The 27,006-nt window shown below is 49.0% G+C and overlaps 1 protein-coding gene across 2 annotated transcripts in view; it reads left to right on the top strand.

Annotated features, from left to right (window-relative positions):
* PIK3R3 (phosphoinositide-3-kinase regulatory subunit 3) overlaps positions 1–25,453 on the top strand; it is a 56,742-nt gene extending 31,289 nt beyond the window's left edge. For both annotated transcript variants that reach the window (XM_072649296.1, XM_072649297.1), the window contains exons 2-10: positions 9,257–9,368; positions 10,769–10,867; positions 14,681–14,861; positions 15,394–15,519; positions 19,874–20,016; positions 22,052–22,228; positions 22,557–22,631; positions 22,985–23,155; positions 24,456–25,453. In XM_072649296.1, coding sequence (XP_072505397.1) covers positions 9,257–9,368; positions 10,769–10,867; positions 14,681–14,861; positions 15,394–15,519; positions 19,874–20,016; positions 22,052–22,228; positions 22,557–22,631; positions 22,985–23,155; positions 24,456–24,654 — 1,283 coding nt within the window. In that variant the 3' untranslated portion in view covers positions 24,655–25,453. The remainder of the gene's footprint in view (positions 1–9,256; positions 9,369–10,768; positions 10,868–14,680; positions 14,862–15,393; positions 15,520–19,873; positions 20,017–22,051; positions 22,229–22,556; positions 22,632–22,984; positions 23,156–24,455) is intronic.
* Positions 25,454–27,006: the final 1,553 nt, after the last annotated feature.

The following is a 27,006-nucleotide window of genomic DNA, read 5'->3' as shown; positions in this document are numbered from 1 at the left end:
ACTGGGATTATTTATCTTTGTGTCTTTAGAATTTCATGCCTGAGTGCCTCCCATCCCTCGTTTCCCCTATAGAACTTTAGTCCATGGGATCTTGCCCATCTTTCCCACAAATTCTTTGAAATCAGCTTCTCCTTGATCTGGGTTACCTGTCAAACTATGCCCAGATTACCTCTCCTATCACACACTCAGGGGTAGAGGGGTTCACTTTCTCCATAAGGTTCTTATCATTTCTACCCCAGCAGACGGGTCTTGCTAGTAAGATTCAGATTCAGAATGGGATTTCCCCTGCTGGTTGTTTTACCTTTTAAAGGATAAATTTATCATTGTCAGGTTGTAAAGTATTTAGCTCTTCTGCCTTTTACAGGGAGAGTGCCTGCAGATATCTGGATAACTGAAGTCTCCCATCCCTGTTCTAACTGCCTATGTCCAGCTTCTGAGCAGCTTCCCAAAGTCTTCATCGATTTCTCTCTGCCCAGGTGGGCTATAGCGTAGTCCAGTAACCAGATCACAGGCATGTTGGAGAACTGGATCCTTTCAGGATATTTACATGAAAAGTTGGTCACTTTTCATCTAGAATGATACCATAGAATTTAGCAGACCACTAGCATGGAGACAGTAGTCATGAAGCTCCACTGTGTCTGTGTGGAGGCCCACAGCTGCATCATTAGCCACGTTGCTCTTCTTTATCAGACTCGCAGTTATTCTTCCGTAGGTAACTGAAGATCTTGGAGGCCATCTCTTGGGTGGAGCCTGCCTAGCTGGAGAGACTGGTAATTACCTGAGGGCCCAAGCTCTGCCCCGGGGAGCAATCAGAAAGCAAGATAAAGAAGGGCATCCTAGGTGTCTAGAGAACTGCATTAGAAGAGAGGACCTAGCAAAGAAGTTTAGTGATAGGGAAAGTATGAAAACCATACTTCAAGATATCAGTCAGAGAAATTGCCCAGAGCAAAGGATATAAAACCCACAGAAAGAAGCCCAAAGCTTCACTCACCAGGAAATGTTGTGGCCAAAATGTAGGACTATACTGTTCAGTAACAAATAATACAGTTGCCAGAAGGAAATACTTCTTGTACCAAAAATAGACCTCTGAATTGTAGAGAATTGCTACATTACATGAAGTTAAAGGAAGAAATGACATGATTTCCTAAAAAGCAAAATTAATTTGTGACCTAAAATGACACATAATGGAGACGTGAGCTCAATTATCAGCAAAGTCAGAAGGGTTTCAGCTAAATGGAGAAGCATGAAAACCATTCCTTAAGAAGAAACCAAAGCTAAACTATAGAAACATAATGTCATTAAAGTTCACAAGAAAATCCCAAGCAATAAAACCAAACCTCGTATGTAACTATAACTAGATACGGTTCATTTTTTTGTGTATAAAAAACATTTCATCTGATTTGTGAAAGAGTTGATGTCCCCACAATAGAAGATCAGTATTTTAGAAGGTGTGATCCTGTAGAGGAAAACTCTTCCTGGTCTCACTAGTGCCAGGCTTGGGGTGAAGGGGCCAGGATAAGGTTTTGGCAGTCTTGAGTCCAGTCTTGGGAAATGTGAGAGGAAGGGAAGAGAGAAGGAAAGGTCCTGACACAGATGTGGGACTGGATCCCATTCAAGGATAGGACAAGCTCAGAGACCAGAGCTGTACATTTCCACAGAAGTAGAGATGCAGCGAGGATCTTGTCATAGGACCTGTTCTGGGGTGGAGGGAGGGGACTGCCACTTCCATCAACCTGACAGACCAACAGAGGCACTTACTAAGCTCCTACTGTGGGTCAGGAACTGAACATATCCTTGATCAGTGACCAAATCACAGACTCTTAAGGACGTCAGAGGCATCTGGTCCAACCTAAGTCAGGAAAAATCCATAAGTAGCTTTCACTAGCAGTGTCCCTAGATTTCAGAATAAATGTGGGGGAGTAAGGTGCCAGAAGGGACCAGGTTATGGAGGGCTTTGACATCAAACAGGAGTTTCTATTGGATCCTAGAGACAAGAGGAAGCTACTGGAGTAGATTAAATGGGGAGGCATGGTCAGATCTGCTTTTTAGGACGATCATTTGACAGCTGAGTAGAAGGTAGCCTGGAGTGGGGAGAGACTGGAGGCAGGCAGACTGCCGCCCCCTAGCAGCTACTGCTAGTCCAGGAGGTGGCACTCTCAGAGCAAAAAAGGGGGGAATATAGGAGAGATGTCGGAGGGTAAAATTAACAGGACTTGGCATCAGTTTGGATAGAGGAGTAGAGTGAGTGAAGAGTTGAGGATGACATCTAGGTTGTGACTAGGTACTTGAGTGACTGGAAGGATGGTGGTCTTTGAGAGTAATGGGAAAGTTAGGAAGAGAGAAGGGTTCAAGCGGAAAGATAATGAGCCTAGTTTTGACCAAGTTGAATTTTAAGAGATCTCCATCCACTTCAATGGATACACACAATGGTGGTTAAAGATGGAAGATTCTGCAGTTCTGCAAAGAGGTTAGGGTCTGGTACATAGATCTGTGACTTATCTATATAAAGATAATTGAATTCATGGGGCTGATGAGATCACCAGCTGAAATGGTACAGAGAACAAAGAGAAGAGGGCCCAGGACAGAGGTTTGGGAGATCCCTGCTGTGAGCCAGTACAGCCTTGATGAAGAGGCTGCAAGGGAGGCAAGGGAGCACAATGTCCCAGAAACCCCGAGAAAGGAGAAGATCAAGTAGTCTCACTCGGTTCTAAGAAAAGAGGAGCCATTCTTCAGGGCAGTGAGAGTAAACTCATGACAGTAGGGATGAGAATGTGGGGTGGAAGGGAGAAGCGGGGAGCTTATGGGTGTTCATGAAGATGGAGATCAAACTAGTATGAGGAAAACCTACCACAAAGATGGTTTTAGAGTGTGGAGAGGGCTAATTTAATGGGGGGAACCAAACATTATATCATAGACCTAAATATGGATGCATTCAATCCCCAATTTAAAAAAAAAGGGAAGAATGAATTAAAAAAAAAAACCAGTTATCACTTAGTTGCATCTAAGAAACATATTTAAAACAGACAGAATAAAAGTGAGGGGATAGAACCCAAGTCTGCTGTATCCAAAAAGTGAGGTTGGTATTCACCGATGAGTGCAAAGCAAGCAACAGCACAAGAGGATGATGTCAATAGAGAAGGCCATTGTGGCATCCTGTTTATAGGTGCCCTAGGAGAACGAGGCGCTGCCACTGCTGAGTCCACAGTCATCAGTGCACTCAGCTTCCAGATTTGTTTTCAGAAGCAAGGGGAACTGCCAAAAGAGAGATGCTGAGCAGTGACAGCTAACGTCCATGCAGCACTCACTCACAGGTTTGCAAAACCCATTGTCGTGTTTGAGCAACACAGCAAGCCTGTGAACCAGTTGCTATCGTTATCCCCATCTTTACAGAGAAGCATTCCATATCTGATCAACGTCTGAGGTAGGATTTGGACTCAGGACTTCCTAACTTCAGCCAGCTCTCTGTCCCCATCCAGCAGCCTCTAGAACAATTGCAGAAAACCACTGATATTCCTCTCCCGGAACTGGGTCAATCTATTAGGAAAATTAAGTAGAAGGAAACTATCTAGAGATGAACAAAATAATGGAAAAATTATTTTTGCAAACACCGTTGGTGATTTCTTAATGACAATATTAAGGAATATATATTTTTCAGCATTTCATAGAATCTTTTGCAAAAAAAAAAAAATGAATGTATCCTGGGGCTTAAATCAAACAAAAGAATATATCATCATTTTTTTTAAAGTTAGAAGAGAATGGAAATAAGCACATCTTAACTATGGGAAGAAAATGTTTTATCCAAAGAAAAGATAGAGGTGATTTTGAAAGATAAAATAGGCAACTTCAATTATATGCAATTAAGATTTTTTGCAGAAACTGTATCAATGCCAAATGAGTTGAAAAACTTAGATCAGATATCTCTGAAAGCCCTAGATTCAGCACAATTCACCCAGCAAATGTTAAATGCCTCTTGATGCATGTGGTGGAGTGGGGACAATACAAAAACAGAAAACATTCAAGAGACTTAACATTTTACTGAAATGGGTACAAAGTAAGGCAAAAAAGCTTCAAGAGTCAGTGCCCACTTGAAATTAATTCTTCCATCACCCAAGCGAAGGGAAGGTAGGCGAAGGGGGGAAAGTACATTTCCCAAGATGCTTGGTAGGAGTTCACAGTATTTACCCTTGCTCCATCTGACTGGGGCCTTACAGACTAAGCACCATTACTCAGGAGCTAAATGACCAACATGGAGACACAGAATTTTCAGAAGGATAAATGCAAACGATCAACAACCATAAGAAAAATGCCCCAAATCCCTAATAACGAAAGAAATAGAAGCTAAAATAACTCTGAGGTTTTACTTTGTTCTTATCAAATTGGCAAAAATAATAAAAGTCAGGAAAATAATGTTACAAACAGCTGGTAAAGACAGCACTCTTGATGGAGCTGTGTATTGGACCAGCCATTCAGGGAGCAATTTGGAACCGTGTCCCCCAGTAAACGAAGAGCTGCCTCCACCTGGGCTTAGAGGCAGGCAGGCAGGCAACAAGCATGTATTAAGCCCTTAATATGTGCCAGGAACTGTGCAAAGAGCTGAGGATACGAATAAATGTGAACAAAATGCCCTAATGAGGGAAGACAACACACAGAAGATGGAAAGGAGATCCTCACACAGGGCATGTTCCAGGACAGGAGGCAACTGAGGCAAGTGACGAATTCTGGAAAGACAGAAGCCGAACTGAGAGGAGCCATACTCCCAAGAGATCAAAGACTCATAGGAACCAAAATATTTGTGGAAGCTAAGAACTAAAAAGTAAAGAATGTGTATCAATTAGAGGGACTGGCCAAGTTACTGGGTATGAATGTAATGAAATATTATGGTGCCATAAAAAAATGACAAAAGGGACAGGTTCACAGACACCTGGGAAGATTTGCATGAACTGATGTAGAATGAGGAGATTACAACAATCTTGTAAAAGCTATTCCCCAACTGAGAGTGATTATACAAACAGTTCTCAAAGGAAGAATTGCAAAGTATTCACAAACACAAGCACATGAGAGAGTGCTCTTAATCAATAATGACAAGAAAAATGCAAATCCAAACAACACTGCAAATTGGTAAAATCTGGTAAAAATTACCAAAGATGTAAATAGTTAATGGTGGGGGAATTCTAGAGAGATAGTCACACTAATGCATTTTTGGTGGAGCTGTGAATTGGTCCAATCATCCTGAAAAGCAGCTTGTAATTATGAAAATAAAATGAATATGCTGTCCATCCCCTTTGACCCAGAGACTCCACTAAGCATGTGTCCCAAGGGGTCAGAGACAGACAGGAAGATCTCACAGACTCTCAAATATTCTCATCAGCACTTAACGTAATAGCAGCGATCTGGAAACAAAGTGAATGCCCATCACCTGAGGAGTGTTGAAACAGATGGTGGCACATGAAGTTAAGTTGAACATTGTAGTGTGGTAAGAAATTACAAATATGATGAGGAATGCAGAAAAGCATGAAGAGATTTACAGGAACAGATGCAAGATGCAATGAGCAAAGCCAGGACAACAGAATCCTTAATGACTACAGTAATTCAAACAGAAGAACAGAAAATACAAAATAACCGAAAGCTACTGTTGTGAAATTATCAGTTATCATAAATTTGGCCCCAAAGAGGAGATGGAAGAAAACACCAACCCTGCCTCTTTACAGATATGGGACTCCATGGATATGGAACACGGCATAAAACATCAGATTTTTTTTTAACGTGCTCACTGGTTTTACTGCTTCTACCCCGCCCCCTTCTTAAACAATCTTTGCTGTAAGAAATGGCTCTTTGGTGGGGGGGAGAAATAAGAGAAATTTAGGCAATATAATTTTTAAAAAAGATATCCAGAGTACTCCAGAGCCCTGATGATAAAGGGACACTATCTATATCCTTTCACAGAAGACTCCCGCAGCAGAATAAGGCAGACTTTTTTTTTAACATGACCAACATAGTGATTTGTTTTTGCTTTCTGATGCATATTTGCTACTAGGGCTCTCCCCGCTCCTGCTTTTTTTTTTTAATGGGAGGGGCTTGAGGAAAAGAAGAGACTTCCCAATAAGGTTGTTCCCCCCTAATAAAAACAAGACAAGATGCTCATTGAAGCATTTTAAATGCACATTAGAAAACAAGGAGTGCTAGAGGAAACATGCAGGACAGCTTTGAAAGAGTTGTGTTAAATTTATTAGATACTTAAAAGGAAAAGTAGGCTTTACACAATAGAGATTTGTGGTTTCACGTACAGTCTCTTTCTTCTCCGTTCTGTAGATGGTAATGCTCGTTTTATCTGGTGTGAAGTTCAAAATTTAAAAAGAAAAAAAATCCGAAATATTCACAGCAACACTTGTTTGTTCTAGCAAAGAAACAAAGTCGGTTTCTGTTGGTTGGAAATACTCCAGTGGGTTTGTGATCTCGTGCATTCCCTTGAACAGCGCAGTTCAGTCCGTTTGTGCCCGTTGGGCATTTATCCATGTCTTCCCAAAACCTCTTCCTGAGGGTAGGTACCACGCTGTCCTGCTTCCACAGGTCCTCCCTCGTTCTTGCCCACGACCAGCCCATCTTCTGTTCCTCTCCTCCTTTTCTCCCAGAGTTCCTCCAGGCTCTGGGTTTCAGCCAGCTTCTACTCCCCATGCACACCCCTTTGCCTGCTGTGAGATGCTCATTCTTCAGATGAAATGCTCATCTCTAGGTCCATCTTCTTTAAACCCCCTCCACTTCTCCTCTCTACTTTATGCACTAGTACTGCTCATAATCGTCCGGACAGATTTGTTCTAACCTGACATCGCCTTGGGCAGACATCTCTCCATTTGGCAAGTGAGGTGTATGTTTGCTGTAGATGGCACTTCCTGAGATCTTTTGTCTTCCTTGTCATTCATTTACACGGGTTTAGCTCTGGATGAAATCGTGACACTTGGTGTCAGTGTCATCTCTGTTGTCCATTTCCCAGTTTGTATTTTCAGTCACTTGTTCAGGTAATTCAGGAATAAGGCTTCTTAAATGAACACTCTTATCTTTTCTCATGACTATTCTTGTTTATTTAAAGTTTTTTATCTTAGCTCTGATGAATCAGCAGCCTGACTGTCCACACAACTCTAATGTTATTCCTAATAACACAGAAATGTTATTAATGTTCATAGTAAATTTTTTCCTGTCTTTTACAAAGTAGTCCATGTCATTGTGTTTGGTGCTTACAGTGTCCAGGCCCTATTAAGTCTTTGAATCTGCCAGTTCGGGGCCTCTCTTCATTTCTTTCTCCTGAGACACTTTCCCATGTTTCTCCCCATCCTTCACCTTTTACCACATGTGCATGAAATCATCAAGTTCCCACAGAATTTATGGACTATTTTGCCCTCGTTGGTTATAAGTTATGTTATTTTTTGTGGTGGACTTTTTGCAAATACTTACTATTAGTACTACAACACATAAATTGCCCATAAAATAGTATTTCTTGTGACTCGTACCTCCACCTCCTTGCTTTGCCTCTCCAAGATCCACCTAAGAGGCATCCTTCCCTTGAGCTCTTTCTAGATTTATTTACAACAAAAGTGTCATAACTGATGGGATTCAGGTCCTCTCATTGGTGCTTGGGAAAGCTCATCAAGAGTTAAGTTTGTGGATGGTCTAAAAGCTGCATTGTTTTTAACCTCCTCTGCCCTTTTCAGAAGCAAAAAGGGATGGATGCACAGAAATGAGAGCCATTTTGTCTTCTTCTCATTGATTTCCATGACTAAAATATGTTTCTCACCAGTTGATCAGCCTCCTGGTGTCAAAGAAACAAAGCAGGACTCAGGTGCTAGCTAACCAGGGGAGACAGCTGGCAGACCTGGCAATGGATCAGTCAGTCAGGAGACCTCCCTCCCATAGGAGGCATCTGCAAGCTCAGCCTGGAAGAGAGGCCAGTGTATTGTAGGTCTATCAGAACAGGAGAGACCTTGAGTGTTGTGGTTGGCTCCCAAGGGAAGACCAAGGAGAGATGGGTGCAAGCTACAGAGGGACACCATTCAGCTTGGAAAGAGGAAGCTCTTCCTCACCCTGACGGTGGAACAGGTTGCCCTGGAAGGTGGCAGGCAGAAGCTCAGGCCACTCATCAGGTGTGCTGCAGAGGTAGAGACTCTGTAGGCCCAAGTGAGTCCTTGACAGGACCCTTCCAGCTCAAAGGCTGAAAGAATTCTCTGGTTATCACCTCAGATGGAAAAAAAAGCACTCAGGCCCTTACAGGAATAGATTGAAAAATTCAGGTTTTAGGAAGTTGCTGCTTTTTAAAATGTCTTGCCAATGGCAGTGTGCATTTTGTTTGTGGGAACATCTGAGTTGCTGTGAGACATTTGCCATCTTGCCCATTTTAGGGACCTGTGGCTTCAGGGGGATGCTGGTCAATATCATTTGAAAGACCTCTGCTCTGGTCAAGCTAAAATGAGATTGTTTTTAGGGAGAAGAAAATTCATTATTCCCAGATTACTCCTAATCCCCCAGCAGAATTCTAGGAGGCTTCTTTTTTGCCATTTAGCATAAAATACCCCCAGGTCCAGAAAGGGGGGAAAGGTCCTTAGAATAATACTTTGTGTGAAAAAGACCTGGAGATCCTAACGGCCTGGAAGTTCAGCACAAGTCAGCAGCATGACAAAACAGCTCTAAATGCCAATGTCATTTTGATCAGGATGGGCCAGGCCATGCCACGTGTGGTCTAGATGAGGGAGTGTGACCAGTTCTGTGGAACAGACAGTGGGTAGAAAGCCATGGCATGTGACTACCAGTCACAAGAAGAGGGGCCCATGGGGTGGCCATCTGCAGGGGTTTGGAGAAGGGCTGATGTGCACAGTAGAAGACAGACAGACTTATTTTACTCTGCCCCAGAAGGCAAAGTCCAGGTGGGAAGGGTTATGATATTTGAATGTGCAGAGATACAGATTTCATTTCAATATCAGGGGTCCTGTCTAAAGACTACAACTGTCCAAAAAGAGAGTGAGCCTCCCCTGGAGGGAGAGAGGTCCCTGTGAGCTGAAGCCTTCTCATGGGGCTTGGGGGGAGCCCCTGCTTAGATGTGAAGGCCTCAGAGGGTCCCTGGGCCTTTGCAATGCTCACGTCTGTCGATTCTATGTTGAGCACTTGGTTTTTCATGTGTATTGGTTAATGGGCTCACCCAAGGTGAGTGAAATCAAGAGTCAGCAGTAAAGAATTTGTGGCCCTTAAATCCTTTCTGTTTCTTCTGTCCTAGCTCTTCCGCCAAAGCCGCCCAAATCCTTGACCCAAGCTGGTGCCAATGGGATGAAGGACAGTTCGGGTTTTTCCCTTCCTGATGCAGAGTGGTACTGGGGAGACATCTCCAGGTGAGCAGAAGTGCCTGGTGCCGTAGTCATATTACCTTTTCTCCCTTTGGAAGGCAGGCATTGGATCCCAAGGTGTCCCAGGGTGCTCTTGGCTTCTCCAGGTGGTGGCAGTGACCAGGTGGCATGGAGGCTTCCATGTGTTCGTGTTCAGAATTTAGGGTTCTTCCCATTGACCAAAGCTGTCCTTATAAGAGTTTCTCACATCTCAGAAGGCCTGGAAGCTTCTCTGTAGTGACCAGGAAATCTCCAAGGCCACCTTAGCTAGCAGCAGCTTCTCCCACCAGACCTTGTCTTTGAGCCGAGTGGAGTGGAAGGGGTCAGGGGAGTGGGGTGATGTGACCCAGAGTCATTTGTTGTTTGCTGTCATGTCTTCCACATCAAAGGAGGACTGCATGCTTCCAGGGGGTGGCAGACACAAAATTCCAACACTCAAATCTTTCCAAGGCTTTGCTTGTACATCTCAGGATGGGAGTAAGGTTGACTTTGGTTTGGTTTGCTTTTGACAATGCTCACATCTGTAGAAAGACATGACTGAGTCAGAGCATCTCAGATGTGGCCATCCAGCCCAGCGCATACTGTGCTTTCAGGCCCCCAGGGAGGAAACATACTGTCGAACCTTCAGACCTTTCTCAGACAAGCTGCTGTCTAAGCGTGCCTCTCCCACCTTGTCCTTGGAAGGCTGATTTTTTTAAACCTAAGAGTAAAACTTTATATTTCTCACTGTTGATCTTCGTCTTCTCAAACTGGGTCCATTGTCCTAGCCTGATGAAAGGAACTTTTCCTTGTGTTGCCCTCCATGTAAGACAGGTGGGTCTTGGTTACAAACATGGTGGCTTCCCTAAGATCAGCTGATTATTCTGCTGGGACTCTGATACCTCCCTGTCCTACCCTGCCCAGTGTCTGGGGCAAGGAGGCTGCTCTTTAAGCCCCTGATCCAAAAGGCAAACCCAACACTCAGCGCCAGGCTGCCCACCATTCTGGACCCTGGGTCTTCCTTGGCTTCCAAGATGCTGCCAGCCCAGCTGCTCCTGTTGCTTGCATAGAGCCTTCTTTCCCCAGTGGCTGCTGGGTCTTGGGAGGCTGTACAAGTTCGGACCTGCCCCAAAGGCTGCAAAGAAACAATAGTCCCCCCCACCTCCCAGGCATCTGAAATCTGAGCCAGTTTAAAGGGCATATAGCCTGCCCTTGGATTGTATTAATGAAGCAAAAAGAAATAGAGATAATGGGGGGATGGGGAGGAACAGGGAGTGCCAGTGAGGATACCCATGAGATGAGGAGCCACCAAGCCAAGAGTGCCTTCCTCAAGCCCTGGTTTTCTCACCTTTGGCCACCCCTGCTGCCTCTCACCGGCTGGGGTTGACTGTCCTGTTCCCTCTGTCTCTGCTGCCCTTTTTCTCCAGGGAAGAGGTCAATGACAAACTACGGGACATGCCCGATGGAACTTTCCTGGTACGAGATGCATCCACCAAGGTACAGGGAGACTACACTCTGACTCTACGGTGAGTTGAGGGGACTCTGGTTTCTTTGCCTCTGGGTGGGAAGGGGGCTACATGGTTGCCTTTCTGGTGAGGAGATCAGGGCCACCAATGTTTCCTCATACAGCCTCCAGCTATTCGTGGGAGCTTTGTGCTGGTGGGATCATAGGTGCTAATTGGTCCCCTCCACAGTCAAGCCTTGCCCTCATCTTCCCGTGAGTGTCTCTGCAGCCTTTACCCAGCCTGCCAGAGTGCCTCTTTCTCCATGCCTCTTATCTCCTGTAAAATGTGGCTGAGGTTGGTGTCCATGGTGCCTCTTACCCAGGACCAAGGTGTGCAGGGAAATATTAGCTGGAGCTTTTGTACGGTGTGGATAAGTCTCATGAACTCCCACGTGGAAAAACTCCCTCTACTGGTGCAAGCTGGCAACTGCTCTGTCTGTAAGACTTGCCTGGGCACTGGAAAGGGGAGGTGACTTGGTCAGGTTCTCCCAGCCAGGATGGGATGGGATGGAAAGGCATTTATTAAGCACCAACCACATGCCAAACGCTGGGCTAAGTACCTGCAACCAGATTAAAAGTGGAACCTTTACCTGTTCTCAGGAAGCTCCATCTGACTGTTTGTGATCTCTGTGGGACAGCAGGCGAGGCCCAACGGCTCTTGGGTAGGGTCAGCCCTCTGCAGAGGGGCTGAGCAGCAGGCCTGGAGCCCAGGTGAGGCCAGCTCTCTATTCACTAGGCCACACTGCCTGCCTGGGTCACTATTGTGATGATCTTGGAGCTCCAGGTACAGCTTAGATCACTCCTTCTTAGCACAGAGCCAGCAGCTCACCCCCATACAGCCCCTTGCTATGAGAAACAGAAATCCCCGAGGTTTCAGAGAGGAGGAGTGCCCTCCTTCCAAAGCCCCTTCCAGCCTGAAGACTGTGATTCACTGTGTCTGTGGGAAGCAGTCCCAGGCAGAGCTGGGATCAGCACCGGTGCTGGGGAGAGCATGGCCAGCCCAGCAGTGAAATGGCCACTCTAATTACTAAGCAACTCACAGACATCTGTTAGGGGCCTAGGGACTGAAACATCCTGCAGAAGGTCTGCCTCTGGCTGCAGCCCCCCTCAGGCCCTTCTGCAGGGACCGAAGCCAGCCAGTGGTGGGTGTGACACCACCAGTTCCTCAGGAGCACTGTGGCCTTCCCTTGGTCCTGCCTTAGCTTCTTCCTGTGCTCTCCCTGTGTGGGCCAGACAATGGCAGGGCTTCCTCTGGCTTTGGGATTAGGCTCTTTAAGAAGCACAAAAGGAAGCTGGGGGGAGGTGGGGAGGGTGCTTTGTGATAGACCTTTCTCTTTCCTGACAGTAAACTGGGTCAACTGCAGGTTTCTCTGATGAGGCCACCAGAAGGTATGCTGGTGGTCTTCACCTCTGCCTCGAAGGTGCCTCCTGTGGTGATGGTCTGCCTTTAGTGGGGGTAGGAGCAGGGAGTTCCCCTCACCATACCTTGGGGACTGGGGACTGGGGACTGGGAACCTGTGTAGAGGCAAAAGGCTGTTTTCTAGTTGTGACTCAAAGAACTAGTTCAGTTCCATAAGCACTTATTAAACACTAGCTGTGTGCAGAGTACTATACTAGGGGCTGGGGAGAAAGCGGAAATCTCTGACATTCCCAGAATCTCAGAGGTGAAAGGGCCCTAGGTGGCCCATCCCTGAATGGGAAGCCTTTCTACACCATCCAGCCTCCATGCAGTAATTCCCCAGCCCTGGAAGCAGCCTTCTCCCCTGCCTGTCTGTGACTCTCGCCCATTGTTCTTAGCTCTGTTCTCTGTGGGTTCACTGTACTCTCACAGCATCACCGATTCTTGTGACCCAAGCCAGGCTTATCTTCTTGAGGTCCTTCAGCTCTTCCTCATGCAAGAGGGCCTCAAACTGGTTAATGTCCATCCTGTCCTCATCTGACAGTCTCTTGATGTGGCCCAAGTTCCTTCCCAAGGCCTGCCCTCCTGGAGCTCCAGCAGCCATTGTGGAGGGAAACAAAACCCAGACACAAGTCACAGAATAGAACAGGTCTGACTACACTACCACTCCCTCATGAAGATTCAGTGGCTCCCCACTGCCTTTAGGATAAAGTCCTTGGTCACATAGTTAACAAGTGGCACATACAGCTGCTCTCAATTCATTGGGGCATGCCCTCAAAAAGCTGTGTTGGGACATCCTTCCTCTGCTTCTTCAAAAATTAAAATTAAAAATGAAGCCCAGTGGAGATGGCTGAGTCTTTAGACACTGTAGAGGCTACTGTAGCAGCAACTCACAGGTCTCTGATTATCACATTTAGCTGTGGCTAGACATTATCCCATAAATTTAAATCTGACTCCTAAATAAAGGTGATCTAATGCCAGTCAAGTGTACAGGAAACTTCAAAAGCCATAATTGGGGAAAGAGTTGAATGACAGGAGAATTGCTGTGTGTTAGTGGCTGAAATGGTCATTTCTGGGGACTCAGCACCTCTGATAATGACAAGATAATGTGACAGTGAGCAGAATTCATTACCCTGGTCTCCATCATTCTGTGAGCTTAATTAACAAACAGATCCCAAGCCACACTCCTTCCCTCAGTCATCTGGTAAGGGCAACTTGGGTCATTCTGAGTCCTCTCTGGTGGCCCCTGCACTGGAGGACCCTATGGACCCTTCTTGTCTTGTCCCCACCCTGCCCCAGGACTCTTTGAAGGATGAAACATGAGAGAGATGATTCCAAACACAAGTCTCCGATTATTAATAGCAATTATGGCACAAAACAGGGAGAGGAATGAATGCTCACCCAGGAACTTTGCTACTGACATCAGATTGTCCAGGGCAGAGACCAAAGGGATGAGGGATTCCCGGCGAGGGGGGAGGACTCTGCAGTGATACTTTGCTGATTGCAGGATTCCTAGCTGAACTTCCAGATCACTCCAAAGTTTGACCTGACCATCCACAAGGGAAAAACCAAGTGGATGATAAGTGCTAATTGTCCAGATTGTGATGTACTATTGGATGGACCACGTTTCATGCTCATACATGGGTACTTCTGTCTTGGACAAATACTGCAAATAGGCAGCTGCCCTAGAATTAAAATAGAGGAAGAAAAGGAGTTAGATTGCTTTGGGGAAATGACCAAAAGCTCTTCATGCCCAGAAGCTTCCCTCTGTGGGCCTTTCAGCGCACATTTCACCTGTTGATTCTCATCCAACCACATGCCAGGCCTTGGGGATGACACACAAAATGTTCCCGCACCTCCTGTGCCTGGGTCTTCCATGCTCAGCTCTCTCCTGGCTCTGTTCCAGCTTCCAGCACCCTCCCCTCAGATCCCTTTTCTGTCTCATCTTCCCCCATCAGAACAGAAGCTCCTGGAGAGCAGGGACTGTCTTTTTTGCTTACGTTTGCATTTCCAGTTCTTAGAACAGTTCCCAGCACATTGTAAGAGTCTGATAAACTCTTGTGGCCTGACTGACTACTGGAGAATAGGAGAAGCCAGCAGCACAGGGGCTGGGTGTCCTGTGGCAAATTCTTGGGAGAACAGGATAGGTGGGAAGGCATGGCGGATTGTAACCTTCACAGACCCACTGGATGAGTGGGAAAGCGGCATGACCACCCCACAGGAGCTGAGATCCATGGACCACTTTCCATATTCAATTGTTCAAACCTCCCTGGGGTGGAATCAGAGGCTTAGCCTTCCTGATCTCTATCTCTACTATCCCTACTATATCCCTACTATCTCCACCCGGGGGCCAACTGACCGAGTGACTCAGTGTGTGAGGCCAAGCACTCTCCATGTGTGGCCACTCATGCAAGGGGGCATCTTTGTGTTTTACAGGAAGGGAGGCAATAATAAATTGATTAAGATTTACCATCGGGATGGCAAATACGGCTTCTCTGACCCACTGACGTTCAGCTCAGTGGTAGAGTTGATCAATCACTACCGCCATGAGTCTCTGGCCCAGTACAACCCCAAGCTCGATGTGAAGCTGATGTACCCCATCTCCAGGTACCAGCAGGTAAGGCTGTATAGGCAGGACTGGAGTCACTTCTGAGTCATCACAAAGGGCATTCCTGAGCCCTGCATGGCCACACAGATGGCACTGAGGGCTAAGTGCAAGTTCTCAGCATCTTTGTTGAGTAAAGATGGAATTAAAGTGAAGGTTACCTGTGTATATAGAGAAATGATCCCGGAGATGACCACATAAAATAAGCAGAGCCTCATGAGGGAGCTGCAGTGCTCAGGCAAATCATGGGTGAATTCAGAGAAGCAGGATGGGCATGGGCAGGAGGGTGCAGGACTGGCATGGGCAGAAGGGACACAGGATAGGCATGGGTGGGAGGGTACGGACCAGCATGGGCAGGGCAGCGCAGGATGGGCGCACACTTTTCCATGTGGCCTGTTGGCAGATGGGTTTGGTTTATGACATGGACCCATTAAGGGCAAGGATTCAGGGCTGGGAATGGGGAGTCATTGGGGAGTGGTGCCAACGTGGGTCCAGGGAGAAATGCCGAGTCATGCCATCAGCATCGCCTCCTTCCTCTGCACAGGATCAGCTGGTGAAAGAAGACAACATCGATGCCGTAGGCACCAAGCTGCAGGAATATCATTCCCAGTACCAAGAGAAAAGCAAAGAGTACGACCGGCTGTATGAGGAGTACACCAGGACCTCGCAGGTGGGTCACCAGCCTGCCAAGCCCTCAGCAGGGCCTCCTCAGAGGTTCATATTGTGAGGCCCACATGATTCACTTGTTAAGGGTCTGCCTGGGTTGTCAGTCCCTTTTAAGCTCAGCCCCGACTCTGGGTGCCATCCTTTTAAAAGGACATTCACAAGCCAGAGAACGTCCCCAAACAGGCAGCAGATCCGGGAAGAAGGACCTGGAGTCTAGGTCATAGAGAGGTTGGTAGAAGCCTGAGAAGGAGACATGGGGTGGTGCAGTCCCTGCCTTCCATTTGTGAAGCATCACAGCATGGCAGATGGGAGGACTGGGGTACAGCCACGATGGGCAGAGGTAGCCCTTGAGTCTGTCAGAGCAGGGGAGAGGAGGTCTTTGAGCAGGCTGGACATCCACTTGTTGCACAGTAGAGGATCCCAGCTCAGAAGCTGGCAGAGACCTCAGAGGCAGGGAGTCCAGCCCCCTCCTTTGACAAACCTGCGGAGATAAGCACACCCTTTTTCTGGCTCAAGTCCCTGAGAGCCTCAGAGAAGGATGTGTGCAGGTCCTGGCTCATGGCAGGGGCTCAGGAAGTAACACAATAATAATGTACTCATGTGGTACAGCATTCATGGGAGACAGACAGCACAGGCCTTGTCCTCCCCATTCTACAGATAAGCAGACTGACTCCCGCCATCATGAGAATCCTCAGGTCCCAGAGCTCTGGCCAAAGCCTTCAGCTACCCGATGGGCCCTTGGCAATGACATTCAACCCTCCCCCGTGTCCTCTAAATTAACATTTGGTGATTTGAATCCAAGCTGTCAATGTATACGTTTGTCTTTGGTGACAGGTTGCTCTGTTGCAGAGAGGGCTAATGTTTTGGCCTGGCCCTTTCCCCCTCTTGCTTTCTCGTTCCTTTTCATTTTTTCCTAGTTAGGGCCAACCTGGTTTCATTTGACCCATGTTGAAGTCTGGTATGTGGAAGATGCTAGGAATTTTTATGACGTCTGGGACTGTTTGCAGGCTTTATAAACTTCTGGGTGAGAACCGATCCAAGAAAATGCTTTCAAATGTACTCCCTGGATGTATTTCTTATTTGTTTGGATAGTGACTGACGCTCACATATAAGCCACTGATATTCATTATACCACAACCTGGGTCACCTATGGGGGACCCTCCAGTGGGCTGTGCCTTAAATTTCCAGGAAAAAGGATTCTTTTTAAAACCCTGCCTCCCCCAATCTCCCCTTCTGCCACCCCCCCCATACCTTGCTATAGGGGCCAACCTTCAGAAAATGAGTGGGTCATGTATTCAGACACCCTTCATCTGAGCCCAAACTTTAGACCAGGTTTCAGGCATCCACCCAGCCCTTCCTTTCTGGGGACCGAGGCAGCAGTGTCTGTGTGACATTCAGCAGCAGTGAGGGGGTGCTGTTAGGGTGCTGAGCATTAAAGCTGATACTTGGGGTAACCACAAAATGGATGTGATCCCATTTATCCAATGGGGTCTGCCTGGGACCCCTGGGATAGAGGTCTATCCTGGGAAGACTCTGGCCTGGGAAGACCATATTTAGGCATGTGAGCAACAGGAATTTGGCATGTCCATCCACATAGAAAAGACCAAGCAGATAAAAAAAGTGTTGCTCAGATTTCAACGTCCTTCTGGAGCGACAGACACCTGTGGAGCTCCTCTGGGACAGATGGTGTGAAAGAGCAGTGAACCGAGCCCAGAGCTTAAAGGCCGGGCATGGCTTTAGCATCAGGAACCATGAGCTTCCCATAAAAGTAAAACTAGCTTTTCATTCCTAACACTTGCTGGGATATCGCTGCCCAAGAACTCACGATGAGGATGCCAGACAGCAGGTGCAGAATGGATGAGAGCAAGTGCCCTCAATGAAGGGATGAGAGCTCCAGTGACAAAGAAGGGGATGCTGATCACCTGGCAAGAGCAAGGGGTACCTGGGACATCTGCCCCAGGGAGAGGTGACAGATCCCCCAGAGCTTCTTGAGCAAGGGAGGGGCTGGGAGGTAAATGGATTGGAGAGAAGGAGCTGGAGGCAGGGGACCAGTCAGGAGGGGACTATAGTAGTCTGGCATGGAGGTCCTGCCGGTGGAGGGCAGGGTGGTTGTAGAGTGGATAGGGCCATGTGAAGGAGGAAGAATTAAACAAGAAATGGCCATTCACTGGATATGGAGGGTGAGGAAGAGGGTCGGATTTAGGACAGCAGTCTAGGTGACTAGAAGGGTGGTGGTCCATTCCTCTCTGTTTGCAGGAGAGGGGGAAATACTTGGGGATGTCCAGGTAAAGAGGATAATAGGCCAGCAAGAGTTGTGGGGCAGGGCCTCTGGAGAGCTGGCTCCATCCATCCAGGAGTCAGCTGCATAGAGGTGATGGTCAGGCCTACAGCAGTTAATGTGATCACAAAGAGGAAAGAGTGTACCATGGGGTACAACCACAGGAGTCCAATGGAGTCCTTTAGAGGAAAAGAAGCAGGAGAAAGCAATGTCCTGAAAACCCAGTGAGGTGGGAGGGGTGTTCACAGTGTCCAAAACTGCAGAGAATTCAAAAACATGGGGACTGAGAAAAGGCCATTGGAGCCATCAATGAGGGGATGATTGGGTCCTTCAGGAGAGCAGTCACAGACCAGTCACAGACCAGTGATGGGGATGGAAGCTGGGCTGCAAGGCTGTGGGCAGAAGCAAGTGTAGACAGTGACCCAGACACTGACTTGGAGGGAGCTGTAAAGGTTTTCAAGGATGGGGGATGTTGGAATGAATCTGAAGGAAGCAGGGAAGGGGTCAGTGGATGGGAGAGGGTGAAAGTTAGAGCAGGGAGATGTCATCATTTGCAAGGGAAAGAGCCCCTGTGAGAAGAGAGAGATCCATTTCATCTCTGAGGCTGGGACAAAGGAGGAAACAATGGGGTTTGGTCCTTAACAGGGTTAGGGGGTGGTGTTGAAACATGAAGTTAGGGAAGACAGGGAGCCCATGACTGAAAGTCTCCATTTTTTCCCCAGTAGAATATGAGGAAAGGTCCTCTGCTGAGAGGAGAAGGGTGAAGGGACTCAGTTACCTCATCTGTAAAATGGGAATAATGAGAGCATTTCCCTCCCAGAGCTGTTGTGATCATCAAAAGAGATAGTCTGGTAAAGTGGTTTGTGAACCTGTTGGCTTGGTTTTGTGATTTCCTCTAATGCTGATTGGTATCAGATGAGCAAACATGGAGAGTGCCAGTGTTAGGATGAAGAGAGGGATGAGTAGAGAGAAGACCAAGCTGCCAGAGCACAGCAGCTCAGCCTGAGAAGCAGGATGGGGTGGGAAGACTGGAGCTTGTGATGAAAGGAAGACAGGGGAGGCGGAACAGGTGTGGGTGACTTCCAGAGTGCAGGGGTGTGCCCAGCCCCATGTGGGGCCATCATGGAGGTGAAGGGCAGGTGCCAGGAGTCTAGAGGCCATGTCTGAGGGGCTGTGAGGGCAGGGGTGGGGATGGAGAGGGGACTGGGAGCCGGGAGCCAAATCTCTCGAGAGCTATCTTCTTAAATACTGGGAAAAGGAAGGCCAGAGAGGAGCACAGACCAACAGGACAGCTCTGAAAGCTCTCTGTGGAATTTCTCCTGTACTTAGAAGGAAAAGCAAACTGTCTGTAATGGAGATTTGTGGTTTTATCTGCACCTTCTTTTTCTGTTCTGCTCAATATATGGGAGTGCCTATTTTATTGGCTGTTTTAAGTTTGGAATAAAATACACACACACACACACACACACACACACACACATACACACACACACACACACACACACACACACACACACACACACACACACACACATACACGCTCCAGGCCGAACCCTATCCTTAACCCTGTGTTTAAGGCCTGGTTTCGATGGCCCTTGGGGGAACCCCCATCACCTTCTTCCCCTTGCTCTTCATTAGTTCTCCATCCTTCCCCTCCAAAACCATAAACAATCCCAACCAACCACAGAGCAGGCTCGGTCTATAGACGCAGTTCAGATTGTCTCTTAGGCAGTCACATGGATCTAGGTTTGAATTGAGCCTCAGACACTTAATAGCTGTGGGACCTTTGACCTCTCTGAGCCTCAGTTTTCTCATCTGTATAATGGGGATAATAAGAGCACTTCTCTCCCAGTTTTTGTGAATATCAAAAGAGATCGTATAAGTAAAGCAATCTGTAAACCTTTAAAAGATATAGAAATGCATTTTTTGTGGTTGTTATTATCTGAAGTCACTTCTCTCCAGCCTCCTTTACACCCCTCTCCTTTGGCATTAGTGTGTAAGGAGCCCCTAGCACAAGGCAAGGCCGGTCCCTGGTCTTACCCATCAAACATGTTCCGTCTTCTTCCTTTTCCCCTTACAGGAAATTCAGATGAAGAGGACAGCAATTGAAGCTTTTAACGAAACAATTAAGATCTTTGAGGAGCAGTGCCAGACCCAGGAGCGCCAGAGCAAAGACTACATGGAGCGGTTTCGGAGAGAAGGGAATGAAAAGGAGATTGAGCGGTGAGTGCCCCCAGGCCCAAAGCCCAGCAAGTGTCCTCAGGCCTGCGGCCAGTGCCACCCTTGGCTCCATCCAAATGGAACAAGAACTCCCCACTGGGGGCATTAGCAGGGTCTGCCCGGAGGCTGCTTCCCTCAGGGAGGCTGCACATGATGGGTCTGAGGAGCTCAGTCAGGGAAGGCTCAGGAGAGGGAGCAAGAGCTCGGCCAACCAAGGTGGGATGGGACTGTAGAGGGTGTGTGTGGGCAAAGGAGACAGGAGGCTCGGATGCCAGAGGAGGTGAGCTTGGCAGCAGTGCACACAGTCACCGAGGTCCAGGGGGCCCAGGCACCTGGAGGTGACCCAGGAAGGGAGAGAAGGGTATTAACAAACCTCAGTATGATTGCCAGACTGGAGGGAGAGAGCAGCGAGTCAGGGATAACTCCCAGGCTAGACAGTGATGTCGGTGACTGAGACAGGGAAGCAGATGAGGCAGGGATGCAACTTGGCTGGGCAGGCTTGGGGCCTTGGCGTAGGTCCTCTGAGGTCTAGTAAGTGGCCTAGAACTCGGGCCAGAGCAGGCTGTTGGCTTCTTGAGAGCAGGGGCTTCAGCACCCAACATGTAGAAAGTTTGAATTAAACTGGAGGCCAGGGTTGGAGAGGGACAGAGGGGTCAGCCAGGGAGGGTCAGGAATCTGGAGGAGGCTGGGAAGGCCTAGCAAAGGAGGGGACTGTGGCCATTCCTGAGGACCTTGGGAGAATCACTGGATCAGAGGCCAGGAGAGGGTGGGGGTGGGGGTGGGGGGTGGGGGTCTTTGAGCTATAGAAAATAAGCATGGACTACCACCAGAAATGTGTCAGGAAAGGAAGGAGACAGGGGAGGTGGGAGCTTTCTGGAAAACAGCTGGAATTGAGCGAGAGGCCCCTTCATCAGCCAGAGATGCTGTCAGAGGTCAGGAGCAGAGGGAAAGGACCTAGTGTGTGCACCAAAATATTTATGGCCACTGACACTTTCTGTGGTGGCAAGACCAAGAAATTATGATGATGACGGACCTTTCTAGGGCTCTGTAAAGCACATTTCAGACATCATCTCCTGGGAGCTTCACAAGAAGCCTGGGAGTACAGTCCTGCATGGTCCTCTCCTTTCTACAGATGAGAAAACTGAGTCTCAGAGAGGGATGTGACTACAGGGGACCCAGCTCAGTCAGTGTCAGAGGCCAGATTCCAACTCACAGCTCTCTTGAAATCACATCCACTGTACACAGCTGGCGCCAAGCTGTCACAGGGCTGTGGCTTCCTGGCTTGTGGCCCCTGAGTGGAGCATGGTGGGAAGTCTTGTCTGAACTGATCAAGAGCTCAAGAAGCTCTCAGAAGCTGGGCTTGGAAGTCTTTGTGAATCCCTGTTCCCTCTCTCCCCTTCCCTCTCACCTCCCTCCCCCCTCCTCCTGCATCCATACACGCCATCAGTCACTGCTGGCTGTGCTAAAATTAATTTGTCACCATGAAAGGTGAAAAGGCAGCAGTAAAACTTGGGGGGGTGATGACAGCTTGAGGGGGCATCAGGGGCACCTGCAGACCTTCGGTAAGAAAAGGGAGGCAGGCAGTTTGTGCCCCACTGTTTGTCCAGCACCAGAGACACAGAGACAATGAGAGGTGGGGCAGGAGAGAAGGTGACAGTGGGGAGAGAGGGCAAAAGACTGGATCAGGGACCGTGTTGGTGCCTCTCTTTGTATACTCACACCTACTAGCCTGCACACAGCAGGTGCTTAATAAGGGTTTGTTGGAATAGATAAGACTAGAGGGCTTGGTACCATTCTGGGCCTCATGGGGGCTCGCGGTGGGACGAGTCTTCTTTCTGAGTGGTCACCAGGGGCAGCTCCCAGGGCCCCTACAACCTTTCCCTTGGTTACCATCGGGGCAGAGGCTCTAACAGGTTGCCCATGGGCTGCTCACGGCCAGCGGGTAGAAGACACAGCCCTCATACATCCTCCCACATCCTGGTCCCACCCAGTAGGCTCTCTCACCTCTCCTACCCACTCCCCTGTCCTGTTTTCTCAGGATAATGATGAATTACGAGAAACTGAAATCACGTCTGGGAGAAATCCATGATAGCAAAATGCGCTTGGAGCAGGATTTGAAAAAGCAAGCTTTGGACAACCGGGAAACCGACAAAAAAATGAACAGTATCAAGCCCGACCTGATTCAGCTGCGCAAGATTCGCGACCAGTACCTAGTGTAAGTAGGTGGGCCCTCCCTGGGTAGGAGAGCCAATCCTGGGCTCTCGTTAGACATCAGAGTAGTGTGACTGGAGCTGAAAAACAAGGCTCAGCTGCTTCTGTGGATCCTGGAAGCAGAAGAAAGGGATGCTGGGCAGCAGGCACCGACAGCCACAAGGTCAGGAAAGGTGGGGCTAGTCGGCCACACTCTCCAGCCCATATGGTTACTCCATCCTGGCAGGGTCCAGGGTGGACAGCATGGGCCCAGGGGCCTGAAATGGACTGTGAGACCGTTTAAACAGAAGTCAGAGCCCATATTTAAACACTGTCTCTTCTCCCTTCTACAGATGGCTCAGTCACAAAGGAGTGAGACAGAAACGACTCAATGACTGGCTGGGAATCAAAAACGACCACATTGATGAGTAAGGGCCTCTCAGGGTCTCACTGGAAGGGAGGCTAGCACTTGATGCTGGGGGCCCCACCTGGGAAGGGAGATTGTGGCCCTGCCTGCGCTGCGCTGTGCCTATGGAGGCTGGGCAGGGTCATCTGGGCAGTGCCCTCTCAGCGGGGCTCCCTGGCAGTGCCCTCTTGGCAGTGCCCTCTCAGTGGAGCCACTTGGGCAGTGCCCCCTCAGTAGGACCCGCTAGCACGTCCATCTTGGCAGGGCCACCTGGGCAACACCCTCTCAGCAGGGCTGCCTGGGCAGGGTTCCCCTCTGAGCCATTGGGGACCCCTGTCTGCTTAATGGGGTCATGTTCTCACATCTGCTTTGTAGGACCTATTTTATGAATGAGGAAGATGAAAATCTGCCACATTACGATGAGAAAACATGGTTTGTTGGGGATCTCAATCGACTCCAAGCAGAGGACCTGCTGCACGGGAAGCCAGATGGAGCCTTTTTAATTCGCGAGAGTAGCAAGAAAGGATGCTACGCCTGCTCTGTGGTGTGAGTCTCTTAGTCTGTCACTGTCTGAGCTGGCAGCCTGCTAAGGGCTCTGAGCCTGGGCACTGGGGCAGGGGGCCTCTTAGGGTCTCTGCTCCAACCACTCCCCTCCAGGGCCCTGGCCTCCCCAGCATTGACTAGGGAGTCACAGTCAGGAATGAGCAGGAGCCTTTGATTCTTGTACGGCCCCAGCTGAGCTTCGGCTCTGCCTTTCTAGATGTGGGAGAGATAAGAGCAGAGATCACAGGCCCTTACAGACCCCTTACTTCATCCAAGTCCTCATTTTGCAAATGGAGAAACTGAGGCTCAGAGAGGGAAGTTTAGACTAGTTAGTGTAGATGGAATTGTTCCTACCATGAGGAAAATTCCAGGGCTTACCCAGTAAATAAGTTCTTGTGCTGTGGTCGGGAAACCACTCCCTTTGCCAGTCTAGGGGCCAGGAGCTGGTCAGACTTGGTTGTCCTTCCCACAGAATGCAGAAACCTTGGGCAGCTTCCACCCCCAACTCAGCACCAGGGACATGACTTAGATTACATTCACTTGCTACACTTGCCCATCTCTGGAGATAGTGGAAGGGATGGTGCTAAGGAAGAGTCAGCGAAGCTTTTGGAGGCCCAACCTCTGGCCACCCCTGGCCCAGGGGTAGCTCATTTTGGTAACTGTCTAGGAAGTTCAGGCCAGAGGTGTCCTTTGTCCCAGACACTGGGGCCGTGAGCCAGGGTTGGGGGGGGCGCGGTATGGACAGCTGGTCCACGCTGTCCTCACCACTCCTGTGGAGCCTCTGTCCTCCTGCCACAGACTGCCTGGAGGGCAGCAGGCAGGGAGCATCCAGAGGTTCCTTTCCTTCCCTTAAGTCTAGCCTTGAGTGGTCCCGGCCCCTCTACAGCTGCTGCTTCCAGGGGCCATTCACACTGGCTCCCCAAAACCTCTCTCCTGCTGCAGTTTATTTCCCAGTGAGCCTCAGTCAGGTGGATTAAAACTCTTTAATGAGCATGATCAGTGTGGTGAAATGGCCTCTCTTTTAGCAGTGCGATGCAGTGAGCTGAGCAGCCAGCCAGTAGTCAGACCACCCAGCTGCCAGGCCTCTGCATCCTGGTCATACAGTTTTAGTTAAAGGTCTTAGGAGCCTCAGTTTCCTCATCCATAAAATGGAGCTTCTGACCCCTTCCTTGCCTTCAGGGGTTCCATTTCTCTGCCAGTGACCTTTGGAGGGGACCCTTTAACCGGGAGCTCTTTGGGATGGAGAGGTGTCCTGCTCCTCTCCCCACCCCTCATGGCTGCCTCTCTCCTGTCTGGGTCACAGGGCGGATGGGGACGTGAAGCACTGTGTGATCTACAGCACAGCCCGCGGCTATGGCTTTGCGGAGCCCTACAACCTGTACAGCAGCCTGAAGGAGCTCGTCCTGCACTACCAGCACACGTCCCTGGTCCAGCACAACGACTCGCTCAACGTCCGGCTGGCCCACCCGGTCTACGCACAGCTGCCCTCCCACTGCAGATAGACGCGGGCCGGGGATCGCGGCCAGGCCGCAGCCGAGGAAGCCAGGGGCTTTTCTACGGTTTTTATCAGTGGACGACGATGACAGCGATGACAGCGAGGAGGAGGAGGAGGCGGCGAGGGCATTCTTTCTACTTAGACTGCTTGTTTTGCACAAGAAGTGATTCTGTGAATGTGAAGCAGAGGGGCCTGGGGGCCGGCCCGCCGGGGGGTCAGGGCCACCTCCCGCCAGGACACCAACATCCGCTTGTGTATGCGATCAAAGCTCCAGGCGGGTGGCTGGCTGGCTGTTTTTGTGTTAACACTGATGAGCGCTTTCCCTACGGGGAATAAACTGAGCTCAAGAAACTGGAGGCAGACAGATACCACTGGATGGAGAAGTAGGGGTTTGTGGGTATGTGGGTGTGTGTGGGTATGTGTGCGTGTCCATGTCTCCTTGGTTTTTTACTTTCAGCCAGGCACCTTCGAAGAACTGTGCTCAGTTTGGGATGGGCTGGGGGCTGACCAGCACAAAGCCTCTACCCAGAGAGGAGAGAGAGTTCTGTCTTCTCCTTCCACCTCAGAACCCAGAAAGAGGCAGGGCTGATGCTTCCACCACTGGTGGGGGCTCTTGGCCAGACACCTCTGGTTATTCAGACAAAGCGCTGCTGCTGCTGCTGCTGCTGGCAGAAGGAATTGGGAGAGTGAGCTGACCAAAGGAAAATGGGGAACCTTTCATTCCTTTTTCAAATAGCAGAAACCCTACAAAGGAATCCTCCAAGCATGGTGGCATTCTTCTGTACCCAGGGTAAAGCAAGCCCCAGTGACCATGGCACCACAGATGGACCCTCCCTCCAGGAGACTGCATCACTAGGACAAAATGGAGCCCATTCAGAGGCCCAAGGGCACCTGCCTGGGCAAGTGTTCTTTTCCACACCAGAACTTGAAAGAAAAAAAAGGAATTGGGAAAGTGTATGTGGGTATTTGACACCCCTGGTCTTTGGCATCAAGCTTCTGGACCTGCCAAGGTCCCAGGGAGCTTCAGGCTTCCCTGGGGACCCCTAAGCATCTCCTGGAGACTTGGCACGTGAAGAATTCCCCATATGAAATTCCTGTAACTCTTATATGTCTAAAGACAGTGCAATGTTTTGCTTCCTGGTGGCTGAAAAAGACCAAATACCTGCAGAGCCGCCCAACTGGGCTGACCATATGGCATCTCCCCAGAACCTCCAAAATGCCACCTCGGCAGAAGCAGCAACTCCCAGTGAAAACCTGGCCCTTCCAAATGGAGATCTTAGGCCTCAGAACAGACCCACTTAAGTCCACACCCCCAGACCAGTCTGCTTGGCAGAGTCTCTCTCCTTGGAAGACACGGCCACTGGGAAAGAGGATCTGTTTGGTTTGCTCATCGCCTCCTTTCCCTGCCTATCATCTCATGGGCCTGGCCCAGTTTTGGAGGGAGCCTCTGTCTTTGGCTTGGTCCTCAGCCCAAAAACTATCTGGAACATTAGGGATTTTTTTTTTCCAGGCCAGCCCCACATTGGTTACTGAGCACAGCAGGGAGTCCCGATGTGCTTGCCCCCTTCCTGGGCCCAGCTAAGCCCCTGCTTGCCTCCAGCCACCTCCCTTCCTCCAATCCCCTTACCATACTCAGTTTACTTTGTTGTGGGATCCTCTGACCCTTATCCCTTGGTGCATCCAAGCAGGGCAGAGGTCCTGGGGAGGGACCTTCCCCAGGCCTGGCAGCAGAACACACTAGATTCCCCACCTGCTCAGCAGGCCCTGAAGTGTCCTCTTCTGAGGAGTTTGGAGGGAGGCCTTGGCTTTGTTTCCTTTGAAGGAAACATTTGATGAGCTGGAAAGCATTTAGAAGTACAATTTTTAATCTCATTTCTCATTTCTTTGGTTGGGACCACATGCAAAAAAAAACCCAAAACCTAAAAAACAAGTAAATTTGGTTTCTCACAGCCCTCTTTTACATAAGATTTCAGCTCATAGGCTGGAGGCAAAAGAGGTTACTCCACTGTCATTCCTCCCCGTTTTCCCAGGTTTGGCAGCGGAAGGAGCATAGACCACTTGCTGCCTTTAGGACCAGCCCAGAAGCCATAGACAGTAGTGGTTTGATGTCCTGGCCAAGTGAGGGACCGTTAGCCAAAGCTAGTTCGTGGCTCCAGGGGTGTGAACACTGCAGCAGACACTGATGGGGGTGGGGTGAATGGGTGCCACAGAAGAACACTGTTTTGGGGGAGCAGGAAGGAATCTTCAATCTTCTGTGTGTTTTATCTGTGCTTTTCTCATGACTGTACTTAACTCAGCCAAGACCAGTGGCCCATGTTATGGACAAGGAAGCTTTTAAAAGGTATAGATGATAGTTTGC

The sequence above is a fragment of the Notamacropus eugenii genome, chromosome 2 (assembly GCF_028372415.1).
Source record: "Notamacropus eugenii isolate mMacEug1 chromosome 2, mMacEug1.pri_v2, whole genome shotgun sequence".
Lineage (NCBI taxonomy): Eukaryota > Metazoa > Chordata > Mammalia > Diprotodontia > Macropodidae > Notamacropus > Notamacropus eugenii.
This window is presented reverse-complemented; position numbering and strand designations above follow the sequence as displayed.